The 14,849-nt window shown below is 48.8% G+C and overlaps 1 protein-coding gene across 1 annotated transcript in view; it reads left to right on the top strand.

Annotated features, from left to right (window-relative positions):
- Positions 1-4,206: 4,206 nt before the first annotated feature.
- Positions 4,207-14,849, top strand: part of PC (pyruvate carboxylase) — a 70,854-nt gene continuing 60,211 nt past the window's right edge. Inside the window, exons 1-2 of the mRNA XM_015420268.1 lie at positions 4,207-4,269; positions 7,611-7,721. Coding sequence (XP_015275754.1) covers positions 4,207-4,269; positions 7,611-7,721 — 174 coding nt within the window. The remainder of the gene's footprint in view (positions 4,270-7,610; positions 7,722-14,849) is intronic.

Genomic DNA, 14,849 nt, shown 5'->3' on the forward strand with positions numbered 1-14,849 from the left:
TGTCTGTTGTGGGGAGGGGAAGGGAAAGGAGTTTGTAAGCCGCTCTGAGACTCCTTTGGGTAGTGAAGGGCGGGGTATAAATCCAATCTCTTCTTCATCATCTGTAATATGGGGATAATAATCCTGGCCTGTCTTACAGGACTATTGTAAGGATCATAATGATGATATTTATGTATATATTTATTTTGTTTCCTTTATACCCCACTTTTCTCCCCAATCCGTAATACAGCCTTTCCCCCTTCTCCATTGCATCCTCAGCATAACCCTGCAAATTATAACCCTGCCTGAGCTTATGTGACTGGCCCAGCCAGCCAGCTTCCATGGCAGAGTGGGAATTCGAATCTGAATCTTCTGGGTCCACTGCACAAAGCTGGCTCTCATACGTGTGTGAAGTCCCTTTTTTATACTCTAACGCAGTATAAGTGTTATGGGACTGATTATCATCTTAAAATTTCTATTAGAAGGGAATGAACCACTAAAATAGTACGTTATAGTAGCATAATAGTTATTGAGGTAGAAAGGATCTCGGAAATAGGCATGATAAGGTAATGGCATTAAAAGGGACACACGACACCACCTTCTTACAGTGGATAATTTTACCTCTGGAGAGCCATTAGAATCACCGTGTCTGCCAGGATGCATGAAAGGGGTGGTTGGAAATTGCAGACCCTCCCAGCCTGGCAACATATGCCTGGGAGCCAAGCAGGGTCAGTGGAACAAGGGGTCATAGTTCAGTCCAGATGGGTTGGGTAGTACACAGCAATTGGATCTTTTGGAAATGGCAGAGAGCCAGCACAGTGTAGTGTTTGAGTGCCGGACCCTAAGGGTCTCAGAGACCTCGGATCAAATCCCAACACTGCCTTAAAGCTTGCTGGGTCACATTTGGTGTAGTGGTTAAGTGCGCGGACTCTAATCTGGGAGAACCGGGTTTGATTCCCCACTCCTCCACTTGCACCTTGCTGATGTGACCTTGGGTCAGTCACAAGCTCTGGCACAGCTGTCCTTGAAAAAGAGCAGTTTGTGTCAGAGTTCTCTCAGCCCCACCCACCTCACAAGGTGTCTGTTGTGGGGAGGGGAAGGGGAAGGATTTTGTAAGCTGCTCTGAGACTCCAAGTGAAGGGCGTGGTATAAATCCAATCTCTTCTCTTCTTCTTCTTCTTCATTCTGTCAGCCTACCCCACCTCACAGGGTCGTTGAGAGGATAAAATAAGAAGCCATGTATTTATTTGTTTAGAATATCTCTGTGCCGCCTCTTCAGCCTCTTCAGCGTCCAGCACCCTGTTCGGAGTTCCTTGGAGGAGAAATGGGAATTTTAGAAGGCATTAAATAAATGGAAAACATGAGGCTGGAAGATGAAAGATCTGATGGTGTGTAGAAAGACTCAGGATATGTAGGGAGTCCAAGAAGGCATTAAATAAATGGAAAACATGAGGCTGGAAGATGAGAGATCTGATGGTGTGTAGAAAGACTCAGGATATGTAGGGAGTCCAATAGGGACTGTCTCAATTTTCTGGCCCCGGTCCCTCCAATACCTGTAAATGACAGGGATGTAATTAAAACATTGTGTGAATTGCTTCCATTGTCATTCTCCACATTAACTGCGTCCCTGGGGTCTCCAAAAAGTTCACTCTCTACTGAATACATCTTTTCATAAGGGCACATCTATGTCCATGCCTGCGCATGAACAGTAAGGCTCCACGCAACATACGGCCTGCCATTCCACACAGGATGTGAGCAAATTTTGAGCTGTTGATAACAGATTGTAGAAATCTTTTCAATACCTTTAATGAACAAACACCCTCCTGGTTTTTAAAGCGGCAGAGGATAGACCGTTGCAAAGCAAACAGTGGCAATGTTGAGAGCTGATGTAGAGAGTCTAGCAAAGGTGTGAGGATGGGGGTGCTACATAGGTATGCTGATGGCAATAACAGAAAGGGTGGGATTGGGGGTTCTGCTGAATACACATAAAGCCACCACTGAGCCACAGCCCCAAAGCTCTTTCCCATCACCTGCAACCTGATCCTTTTAACTGGGGGTGCCAGGGGTTGAACCTGGGACCTTCTGCATGCAAAGCAGAGCTTCTTCCACTGAGCCACAGCATCTTCTGGCTCATCTCCTCTTGTTAGCCGAAAGGGAGTGGAATCAATGCATCAAGTGCTGGAAGGGTGGGGGGGGAGGCACCCCGCCATCCCTTTACCTATTGTTTTAAACTGCCATGGGTGGGTAAGATCTAACCGTGACCCAGTCTGTTTTTCCCCCCTCTCCAACAATTTTAAGCACTGGGTTTGAATCGCGAGGCGGAGAAGAGCAGGAGGCATGTGAGGTTGCCGGGTCTTTATCTCAGCAGCTGCTGAGCAGTTTTTGTTATTATTATTAACACGGACAAAGAGGCCGGACAGATAGGCTCAATATGGAGAGGGATTTGTTGAGCATTGGGGACAAGGAGGTGGGATTTGAGTTATAAGGAGCTTATTGTGTGTGTGATGATACAGCAGGGCACCCCCCCCTTTGCATGTGTGTGCTCAACCCCATCCCCCCTGGAATCGTCGGGGTGGGTGGGATTGGGGGAGAGTCAGGGGTATGCCAGGACTCCTGGGTTCCCAGAGGCAGAGGGCAGAAACTGATGATCACCAGAGCACGGGCAGCTGTCTCCTGGGTCCTCCTAGCTTCCACTCTGCCATTCACCAGGCCAGCTTTTGAGATTCCTGGGCTGTGCTCCCAGTTCTGGCGTGCTATCTAGTGGTTAGGGCAGATTAACTGAAATCTAGGACTCTGTGTATGTCGGGCAGCAGCGAGGGGGAGGGGGCTGGTGTTCCAGATGCTCTCCGCACTCCGAGCGGAGGAGAAAGGTGGGGCTGGAAGTTGTCAGCTGGCAGGTGAATCGAAAGGCATCCTCGGTTAGCAGTCGCAATTTTAGTTGGGAAGGGCAGGTGGCAGAGGGCACATTTTTATTTGTTCAGGGCTGATATTTGTCCTGGCGTGTCCCTGTAATAAGGGACATTCCAGACAGCTGTGTGTTGTCAGCACCCGGCTTCCACTTCTAGCGTATGCCTCTAGATCATGTCCAGTTGTTGCCCCACCCAAGAAAGAGCAAATCATTTTAACGTATCGGGGGTTTTTTTTTTAAAGTAATGTGCTTTCCGCTTCTTTGCAGCTCATGAATTTTAGGGTTTTTTTGTGAATCTGCTTTCTTTTTTATGGCATTTTATTGATCTGATTTATTATTATTATTTTGGTCCCATTATATCGCTTGTGTTTCTGGAAGATATTTCTTGCAAATCAGTGCTTAAGCTTCTTTTAAAAAAAACAAAACAAAACAATGGTGGGTGGGAGAAGACAGCCTTTCCGTCTAACAAGCAGCATGGCCTTTTGTTTTTTGTTTTTGCAGTTATTAAAATGCATTTAATCTTCATTGTCATCAGTGAGCAGTTGTTTATAGGGCTGCCACGCGTCTACAGCCATTGATTAACCCTGTAATTTAAAAAAACATAATTTATTAAACTTGGAGCTCCGGTAGCATAGTGGGTAAGAGACTAAGCTGTGATCCAGAAAGTCACCAGTTCAAATCTTGCCGCTGCCAACAAACTCAGGATACGAGGATTATTGGCTTACTGTACAATGATGATGTAAGGATTACAAGATCATGTGTGTGGAGTGTTTTGAAACACTGGAAGTGCTATGCCAATGCTAATAATAAAAATTGCAAAAAACGTAGCTGTAAAAAAATAAGCCTACTTTATTTTTAGAGAATGCACACTGCAGGCATCTTCTTAGAACAAGCATCCGAGCACATGTGCTTGCACAGAGGGGAATCTCTCTCCCAGGCTGTGCTTATCTGCAGTTTTTTATCAGTCGTGTTAAAAAATAATTCAGAATTTTTAAAAGCTTCCTTTCGGATTAATGTCCTTTTTGTGTATAAAGTCAGTCAGCGATGTTTTAAACTGACTAATCAAACCCGATTAATCAGCTAAAGGTCGTAGTCTTAATTAGCAATTGACGGATCTGTTAAAAGCCAGATGATGAATCAAGTGGAAATTCTTCCCTTGGCCTATGGCCTGTAAAGAAAAATCTATTGATTAGAGAGAGGGAGGGAGGGAGGGAAGGAAGGAAGGAAGGAGGGAGGGGGGGGAGGGAGGGAGAGGAAGAGAAAAACCTGTTTGTTTCTTAGCCTTCGGAGAGAGGCAGGCATGCAAATGGCAGGATGGGATGCACTGGGAATTCTTTCGCAATGAGCCGGAACCCACGGACCTTACAGACATATGGGAGTTGGTAACTCCCTCCCTATTGCTCTCAGGGATCCGGTCAAATCGGGAAGGTAGGCCTGCCCCCTTCTGGAGAAACCTGAGCATGTCGCAGAGTACATTCTCCATGAAGCCTGTATTTACACAAAAGTGTTTGGTTTTTTTTTAAAAAAAATACATGGTCTTGGGTGTCCACCAAAATTGCAGCGGGCATCTCAGATACCTTTGGGCCTGTGGGTATAAATCAGATGCTCTGCCACAGTCCATCGAAAGGAATAGATCCAGTCCTGTCCTTTCAACCAGGTTGTGCATTTGGCTTTAGCATGGCCTCCTCAAACTGTACAGACGCACACACACACACACACACAAACACACACACACACACACACAGAGTTTGCTCGCTCAGCCGTTTATGCTAATTTTCCCTGACAAAAATTAAATTACAGAGAATTGAACAGATAAGAGGTGGGTTTGTGATAATTGTATGCCCCAGCCAAGCTATAGCATCCGCTGTGGGAAGACAAAACTGTCAGATTATCCTGGCATCCCTAATTATACACATTTAAATGTATGCATGTATGTGTTTACCTCTTAGAATTAGCATAAACAGCTAAAGTTTACTTGAAGGGTGGTTATTTTGCCTACGCACATGCACACTGACGCGCACACCACACACACACACACACAAACGCACACACTTCCTTGTCATCCAAGTAGAAATATCTTTGATTCCATCTAGTTTGCTCCATCTTTACCGCTATGAATCTCTGATTTTTTAAAATGCAAACTATATCTTTATTCCATTTAGTTTGTTCCACCTTCAGCGCTACAAATCTCTAGCAGTAGAAAAGAGCAAGAGTCCAGTAGCACCTTATAAAGACTAACCAGATTTGTGGCAGGGGAGGAGCTTTTGCGAGTCACTGTTCACTTCTGAGCACTTCTGAGCAGTGACTCATGGAAACTCCTACCCTGCCACAAATTTTGTTAGTCTTTCAGGTGCTACTGGACTCTTGCTCTTTTCTACTGCTACAGACAGACACACATGGCTACTCATCTTGAGCTATGAATCTCTGATTTTTAAAGCAAATTCTCTCTCTCTCTCTCCCTCTCCCTCTCCCTCTTTCTGTATTTCATTTGCTAAGTTTACAAAAAGGGTTCTGCCCTCCTCGCCACAACAGTCCTGTCATTTGCCACTTGCAGGGAGCACCCAAGGTGATCAGAGACAGTTCCCAGGGTTATGTCAAAGAGCAGGAATCAAGCTTCTCAACATATTATTATAAAAAGGACCAGCTGGAAAGGGGGAATAACATATTATTATAAAAAGGACCAGCTGGATTTAGACTGGAGAAGGGGGAATACTGTTTAACACATGAAGCTACCTTATACTGACTCAGATTGTTGGTCTGCAGAGGATGGTATGGTTCTTTTGGACTGGCAGTGACTCTGCGGGGTCTTTTGCCCCACCTGCTTCCTGATCCTTGTAGCTGGGACTGAACCTCGGATCTTCTGTAGGCAACACAGGTGCTCTCCCACCTCCCTGGCCCAGAGGGTTAGCCTTTTCCACCTTTTGCTTTCCTCCCAGGTACTATTAGCCTTAATAGAGAAAAAGACAGGTCCGGTATGTTGCCTGTCTTTTCCCCCTGTTCATGGGGGAAATGACAGTTGGGGAATGCATTTCTTTTGGGGGAAACGGCATGAGGAGAAAGGGCTGAACCCCTCTCCCCCTGCACTGTGGCTCCCATTCCAATCCTGTACTGTCATTGCTTGTGTTTGCATCTTACTATTAGGAAAATACATCAAGATATAAAATCCCGTTAGAAATGTCTGCAGCTTTGCTGGAAATGCTTGATCATAAAACAATACCCCAAATAAAATGGGAGCTTGTTTCATTGCTCTTGGTGGCTGCTAAATTCCTAGTTGCAGCATCTTGGAAGAAAATAAAAGTACGTATGATTGTTTTAAATACTCATACATAATTTTTTTTAAGTGTCTTAAGACTTGGGATCTCTTGATCTTGGATAACATTTCATCTCAGCTCAAAATTATTGACAATCCATCTGACAGAACTCATTTCACAAATAGATGGATACCATGTGTGTGTGTGTGTCTGTTTCTGTGTGTTGGAAAGTGCTGTCAACTCCCAGCTGACTTATGGCGACCAGTGTTCCCTCTAAGCTGAGTTAGTGTGAGCTAGCTCACAGTTTTCCAGCCTCCGGCTCACTCATTTTTGTCTTTAGTTCAGGAAGGATGGCTCCAGAGCAAACTAACTTATGCAGTAGCCAAATTGCTCACTCACAACTTTGATGCCAGTAGCTCACAAAGTAGAATTTTTGCTCACAAGACTCCACAGCTTAGAGGGAGCATTGATGGCGACCCCGTAGGGTTTTAAGGCAAGATACATTCAGAGGTGGTTTGCCATTGCCTGCCTCCGCATCATGACCCTGGTATTCCATGGAGGTCTCCCATCTAAATACTAGCCAGGGCCCGACCCTGTTTAGCTTCTGAGATCTGATGAGATCAGGCTAGTCTGGTCAGGGCAAGGGCAGGACTACCGGTGAACAGGGCTATTTTTGGGCAGGAACGCACAGGAACGGAGTTCCGGCTGGCTCCCAAGTTGGCCACGCCCAGCAGGAACTCATTAGCATAATAGGCCACACCCAACAGCAGACACTCATTAGGATTGGCTACAGTAGGCGTGTGTGGCCTAACATGCAAAGGAGTCCCTGCTACAAAAAAAGGCCCTGGGTTTTGACAACAAACAAGGTAAACAGAATAAGAAGCAAAAGGTGGGTGTGGCTGGATGACCACACTTCTGGTAACGTGGGGGTGCGGCCTAATAGGCTAATGAGCTGCTCTGTCAGGGGTGTGGCCCAATATGCTAATGAGTTCCTGCTGTTGGGTGTGGCCTATTATGCTAATGAGTTCCTGCTGGGCTTTTTCTACAAAAAGAGCCCTGCCGGTGAACAAAGGTACCTATGGTATCGGGAAGTGCGCAGACTGACATTTTGCTTTTGAATAATTGAACTGGGCTTTCCAGATCAGGGCACTTTTTTTAATCCATTGAAAAATCTACACAGACAATCCACTAACGGCCCTTAAAATACAGCTCCATCCTGGTTATTAAGCAATCAGATCTTAAGTATCTGAAATGTTTCACCAGCATTCCTCTTATGGTACACCACTGGTTATTGTTATTACTAGGGTTTTTTTTTTTGCTCATAGTTATAACTTTTATTCATGTTTTTCATATAATGTATTACCGTTACTGTTGTTGTTAGCAGCATTAAAAAGAAAAATACATCGAGAGAGATCCCATCACTGGTCTCACATGCCTTTTGACCCTCAGTTGAGATGCGACACCTCTGGTAGGTAGAAGGAGGCTGTGCCTTGTCTGAGGGGCCCCACGTCCTTGAGCAGAAGGCCGCAGACAAGAGAATAGGGTGCCTGTCAGAGGAAACGCCAGAGGAAAGCTTCCCCGAGGTGAAGTGAAGGGCACCTTCTGGGCTCCCTGAGAGACAGAAATCCCATGAGGGCATGAGCCATGGGTGCAGCACAAACGCGCCACTGGCATCTGGGTCTACAGAGGCCTTCGGGGCCTTCTGCTCCTTCCTCAGGGAAGCGAGGTGTCCCAAGGGGCTGCTCCGCCAGCCTTCCTGTTTCCCTTCCTGTAGTCCCTCCGATGTGCTCCAGCAGCTGGTGTCCCCCTGAGGGCTTGTCTTCGGCTCCCCTCTCTCATTCCCCAGTCAGAGCTTTGCGCCCTCAGCGTTTCATCTCTCCCGGTTATATCGAGGGGCAGGGGACAGCGCAGCCGTCCCCGAGGGAGCAGCAAAGCACGTCTTCACCCCGCAGAGAGACCCCTCAGCTTCTCTGCTCGGACTATAGTTCTGTCAGGGTCAGGATTGTTTTCTCTGACTGGCAAAGGCTCTCCAGGGTCTCCAGCAGCGTTCTCAAATGTCAGCTGTTACCCAGTTTTTGGTTTGGGGGATTGAACCTGGGACCTCACGGGGGGCCACATGCCTCTGAGTCGTGGCCTCTGTGAGGATCTGTCGTGGCAGAGCACTCAGCTCACATGCAGAAGATCACAGGTTCAGTCTCCAGTTCCAGGATTTCAGGTAGCAGAAAGATCTTTCTCTTCTCAACAGCTCGAAAAGTCACTTCCAGTCAGAGGAGGTGATACTCGCTTGGGGGGTTTTTAACGGTTTTTAAATGTCATTTTGTTATGTATGTTTTCACGTGTTAGCCACCTTGGTGGCCCTTGTGAGAGCAGAAAGGCAGGGTATAAATGTTGTAAAAGATATATCTTTAAAAAGCTAGACTATCTGACTAAGGTTGCCAACCTCCAGGTGGGGCCTGGAGACCTCCTGTTTTTACAACCGATCTCTGAGCTACGGAAATCAGTTCCCCTGGAGAAAATGGCTGCTTTGGAGGGAGGACTTGGTGGCCTAGTACCATGCTGAGGTCCCTGTCCATCTCCAAACCCTGTCCTCCTCAGGCTCCAGCCCCCAAATCACCAGGTATTTACCAACAAGGGAGTCGTTACCGGCTAAATATCAGGAAAAACCTCCTAACTGTAAGAGTGGTTTAGCAGTGGAACAGTCTGCCTCGGGAGGTGGTGGATGCTCTTTCGCTGGATGTTTTCAAGCGGAGGCTGGACGACCATCTTTCTGGTATGTTGTAGGGCTATCTTTCGGCTACGCTCCTGCAGAGTGCAGGGGGTTGGACTAGATGACCTGCAAGGTCCCTCCCAACTCTCACATTCTATGATTCTATGTCAGGAGGGCAACACCATCTCCCTCCCGACTGTGCAGGGAACCTCCCAGTCAGCACCTGAACAAAGACCGAAACGAGTCCCAGACTGTTTCCGGGAGGACCCAGAATCTTGGCACAACGCCCTCGTAGGGGAGGATGCCCAGGGAAGGGAGGGGAACAAGGTCGCGGGACAGATTGGGCAGGGCGTCAAGGGTATGACCGCTGGAAGCTGGGATGGTGGGTTGAGGAGCAAGACCAGAACCCACTGGAGCTCAGTCTTGTGGCTAGGTTCCTTTAAGACGTGGGTGGTGGGTGGCGGAACAGGTGTTGAATCTGAACACAAATAAAAGGTGTTACCAGGTGTAAGCCGGGGAGGATGCAGGTGCCGGTCCGAGGGAAAGACAGAGAGGAGGGAGCGAGAGGCAGACAGCCGAGATCCACTCGAACTGTTCTATCGAACCCCACCGTTGGCTAAGAGTGAACTTTATCAACAACAGTCTGAGGCGAACCCTGACTCTCCGGCGTTCAGCAGCATCCTGGATCTTACCCACGGCCGACTCGACCCCCTCCCACAACCCGAAGGTGACATTCTATGATAACCCAGACCTGGCCCAGTAGAAGGAAATGTCACGTGTTCAATTTGGGGCCTGCGTTCTTTTGCTTCCAGACATCCTGAGCGTCTCCTGGTGTGTTTTGCTTTATTTTATTACCATATTCAGAAAAATGCACTATCCACTGTTCCTTTTTAAAATAATAATAATAATAATGTATATTCTCCAATCAGACCCAGTCGACATTCACCTGGTGTCAGCAGCTCCTTCCCACCCCCTGCCCATATTCACTTAGGCCGAGGTCGACATGCCTCCCCCCAGAGCATTTGGCCCAGGTAATTAAAGCTGCAGGAGCCCAGCTGGGTCCAACCAAAGGTCCATCCAGTCTGCCCTCTTCTTTCCAACACGGGCTGCCAGAGGTTTCCGGGGATGCTTCCAAGCCAGGCTGGAGGGCACCTGGCAGGGGTCTGACTCTGTACAATTTGTTCACCGGTAGTCCTGCCCTCTCCCTGACCAGGCTAGCCCGATCTCATCAGATCTCAGAAGCTAAGCAGGGTCGGCCCTGGCAAGTATTTGGATCAGAAACCTCCAAGGAATACCAGGGTCATGACACAGAGGGTGCGTTCAGACAGGGCATTTGAGCTGTTTTATGAACCGGTTAGAAACGGAGTACTTATGCGTGATCACACTCACAACATCTGCCTCCCGTCCCTAACTGTTGCCAGCCGTCGCAAACACCCCTTAAACCGGTGTAGTTTGCTACTAGGTCCCCAAGTGGTGTTTTCCTGAGTGCTTCGGTTCTAGCCGCATTTCCCCCGTCTGATCGCTCTCCGCCGGTGTAGAGCCACTTCCGTTCGGAAGCCCGAGGCTTCCGCTTTTCATCCTCCATTTTTTTTTTTTAATCGAAGGCGATGTGTGCTTGGGCAAAGCTTCGCCCCGGCATTAGTAATAGCAAACTTTAAACGGTGCCCAGTTTCAGTCCTCAGACGAATCCGGGACCTCACCGAGGCCAGTTTCGATGTCAAAGTTTAAAGGGAAGTCTTCACTTCAGGGCATGCTTTTTGGGCTACGGTGTTATGCGCATGTGCAAAGATCTCAATTATATGAAAGATTGCCTATGCGCATGCACAGACTGTGTAGAAATTTTTTTAAAACCCGCCGACGCGCTCTGCTGAGTGCCTGAAGTGTGGACGCCGGGGAGCAATGTGAGAGGTGAGTGTGATCGTGCTTCTCCCGGATCGAATTCATCCAGTTGGAACTGGAGCGGTTTCCACCGCTCCCAGCCCGCCGTCCGACCGCACCCAGAGGCAGGCCATGGCAAACCATCTCTGAACGTCTCTTGCCTTGAAAACCCTACAGGGTCACCATAAGTCATCCGGGACTTGATCTGCCCTTGGGAGACCAGAACACGGATCTCCTCATTAAGCATAGCACAAACTCCGCTTTCCCTCATTTCCGGACCGTTTCTCAGCTCCTGGCCAGTTTCCACCCTTTAGCCTAAAAGAACAGCAATTTCCAGCAGGCTGCGATTCAGCAGAGCGGCCTGCGTCTGGGGAGGAGGAAGAACAGAGGCTGTGGTTGAGCCTGACACTCAAAGCCTGCAGGTTCACAGCAGGGAACCCTTAGAAGCCGGTGGTTGCAAGGGATGTTCGTGGCTCTTTTCCTTAGGGCAGTAACATCCGTCCCCCCTGCAAAAGAAACAGAGGAGAGCCGGCTTCTCAGATTCTGGTTGCTGGAAGCAGGAAAGAGGCGGATCCTGCCGTAAATGCCCCCGAGGCTTCCCGTGAACGCATCTGAGGCTGCCTGATCACGGTGAAACGGAGCCTGGCATTTCTTGCAGTGGAAGGAAGAGCCAAGCCTGAGGCTTCTGTGACTTATTTTGCACAGGATCTAGGCTTGATGGGGAATGCAGCGCCTAGGGCCAGCACCAGCATGCCCTGCGGTGGGGCAGCTGCCAGAGCTCCTAGTGGGGCCCACTGCTGCTGACTCCCACCCACACATCTCCCCTGCCCCCTGTCTGCATGCCCTCCCCCCCCTGTTTGCCTGACATGCTTTGCCACCCACATCCACAGCTCTCCAGAGGCATTGGGGAAAGGCACGTGGAGCACAGAGTAGATGGTTCAGGCAATGGAGCATGGGCAGTGGGAGGGCTCACGAGCGGGAGAAGGCAGGTGGAAGGGGTGGAAAGGTATGGTGGGGGCCTGGTGGGGGGCAGACAGGGGCCACAGGGCACTCTCTGCCCAAGGCGGCCCCTCAACACCCGGAACCAGCCTTGACGGTGCCCACTGATTGCAGGCCGCTGTCTCCTGGGTGATACAGGCATCAGCAGACAAGGAGCTTGCCCCGTTCACATGCTACGTTTGTGCACTAGATTCGAGTCCAGTAGCACCGTAGAGGCAGCCCCGTAGCCAGAAAGTTTAGGTTTGGTGGGACATGGGGAAATTATGTGGGGCAGCAGGGAGGAGGGAGAGGGGTGGCTGCACGCCTTCCCTGAACTCCAAGTGGCAATTTCGCTGCTTGGAGTTCAGGCGTGGGAAGCCTGGCCTTGAAAATAAAACATTTAAAGGCCTTGGGGGGGGGGGGAACATGCTCCTGCCAATCCACTGGAGAGCCCTTTTAATGTCACTGGAGAGGAGGGAGGGGGAGAAGGGCAGCAGCTGTTGTGGGGCGTGCGTCACATTTGAGGGGGCACAGCCCCAAAACGCCCCACCGTAGCTATGAGACTGCTTAGAAACCAACAAGTTTTTTAGGGTGCAAGCTTTCTTTTCTTTAATTTTAAAATTTATTTTATAAGCACAATGGAAACTGTATAATAACAAGAGGTATGACAAGTGTAAGAACAAGTACAATAATGAGAAAAACTGCAAGAATAACACCTGCAGTAAATTTAATACAATAATAAAACCTGGAAGCATAACAACTAATATTAATGAGGACAGTAATAACTGCAGTTTTATAACTGAGATAAGATAAAAAATAGTGCAATCTTTCAACTGCCATAATAGCGTTAGAGGGGTGTCATCCCCTCGCCCCCTTTGCTTTCTGCCTGTGGTCAACTTGGCCCCGGTGGCCTTGGTGGTGAAAAGGGGAGGGGCTCAGGCTGGCACCCAACTCCTCCTCTTCCTTCCAGTCTCTATTGCCAGAAGAGACCAGCTGGCTTCTCTTCATTTAGAAATGCTGTAAAAGCTTCGGTATTAATTAACTGTAAGAAGCAATAATATTAACAAAGGTAAGAAGCAGGTCGAGAAAGAAGTACTTTTCCTCCTTTCTCACAATACAAGAACTCGTGGGCACCCCATGAAACTGCTGAGAGGTCGGGTTAGAACAGATAAAAGGAAGTACTTCTTCACCCAAAGAGTGATTAACACATGGAATTCACTGCCACAGGAGGTGGTGGTGGCTACAAGCATGGACGGCTTCAAGAGGGAACTGGATAAACATATGGAGCAGAGGTCCATCAGTGGCTATTAACCACAAGGTATAGATAGGAACTCACAGGCTGGGGCAGGTGATGCTCTGTATTCTTGGTGCTTGGGGGGTGGGGGAACAGTGGGAGGGCTTCTAGAGTCCTGGCCCCAGTGATGGACCTCCTGATGGCACCTGGTATTTTTGACCACTGTGTGACAGAGTGTTGGACTGGATGGGCCATTGGCCTGATCCAACATTGTCATCTCTTATGTTCTTATGATCATCATCGCCAGTTTAGGCCTCTGTCTCCTGCTGCCCCACCAAAAGAGCCTTCGGAAGGTTGATCTCTTCTACTTCTTGGGCTATGTTTCTTCAGATGGACGATGACAGATCCGATGCATCTTGTCGAGTTCTTCCTGACATACTGCAGAAAGCTTTTCCAGCATCTCCCTGAGCTTCTTGCTCCATGCTTTCCTCCCAGCCTCCTATTTGTTCTCACACTCCACTATGCCGGAGCTTTTGGGACTCAGCTGTTCCTCTGGGGACGCCCATAAAGATGCTTTGGTCTTTGCTTTGTATAAAAGGAGGCTCCTGTGAGGGCTTGCTGGTCTTTACTTGAGATGCTCTGCTGCTGGCCGTTGGTTCTCCCTTTGATGCATTAGCTTTAAAGGCAGTTGGTAAAATTGGAGTTAGCACCTTTCACGGGGTAGAGAGGGATATTGACGTATCAAGGTCATGAGAGAGCTGCAGACTCTTAGCAGTGTCGGGGATAGGGAAGGTCAAATCAGTGCTATGGGCTCTCGTCTTTGGCTTATAATCGGATGGTCGTCTCACAGGGGGAAATAAATCAAGAGGCTCGACTGAAGTACGAAGGAGCTGCAGTGAGTTCTTCAGTTTCTCCAAAGTAGAAGAGATGTTCGTTTGTTCCCCAAAAAGAAATGTTCTTGGAGAGTTGGCTGGATACAGCCATTCCGTTTTATATGGCACCTTGATCTTACTTGGGCTGATATGCAATCGAGAGCTTTCGAGAGTGAAAGCTCCTTCCATGAGATACGTTTGTGTGCATAGATTTAAAACAGTGGGTAGGCATGCCAGGAGGGAAAGGCCTCTTAGATGGGCCAGGTTTAAGTTGTTAAATGATAGCAGGTCTGGGATTCCTGTGGGTCAGTGGGGAACACACTTTATGTGTAGAAGGCTCTGAGTTCGATCCCGAGCATCAGATAAAGTGTCCCAAGAGGCAGGACTGGAAAATACGTTTCTCCGCTTGAGACCCTGGGCGCTGATTGCCAGCCAGAGCAGATGATATTAAGCTTGATGGACCAGTGGTCTGACTGGATATCGGGCAGCATTGTATGCCTATTGATTGTGCCTGGTGGGTGTAGTCATGTGTGTGAATGTCAGAGGTCATTTCGGGGGGGGATCACGGGGGATCGCAGTTCCCCCGGGTGAGGTACGGGGGCGGGGCACATGACGAAGCCCCGCCCCCTGCTTCTGGCCGCCCCGCTTCCCGCCCTCATTCAGCCAGGAGGAGGCAGGAGAAGATGGAGGGTAAGTTGCTTCCTCCCTGCCTCTCCCCACCCCTGTCTGCCTGGGGCCAGGGAGGGCCTTCGCGGAGCTTCCTTGCGACAGGCGAAAGGAAGAACTTATTGAGAGAGTTTTTGGTGGGTAGCCATGTTAGTCTGCAGTATAAAAAGAATCAAGTTCAGTAACACCTTAGATAGAAGATTTCCAGGGTATACGCTTTCGAGAGGCAAAGCTCCCTTCATCAGGTATGGAAATCTTGCTGGTTTCTAAGGCGTTACTGGAGGATTGAGATGGCTTCCAAGGGGGATCAGATGACTGGATATCGGGCAGCATTGTATGCCTACTGATTGTGCCTGGTGGGTGTAGCCATGTGTGT

The sequence above is a fragment of the Gekko japonicus genome, unplaced genomic scaffold, assembly GCF_001447785.1.
Source record: "Gekko japonicus isolate JY-2015 unplaced genomic scaffold, Gekko_japonicus_V1.1 scaffold306, whole genome shotgun sequence".
Lineage (NCBI taxonomy): Eukaryota > Metazoa > Chordata > Lepidosauria > Squamata > Gekkonidae > Gekko > Gekko japonicus.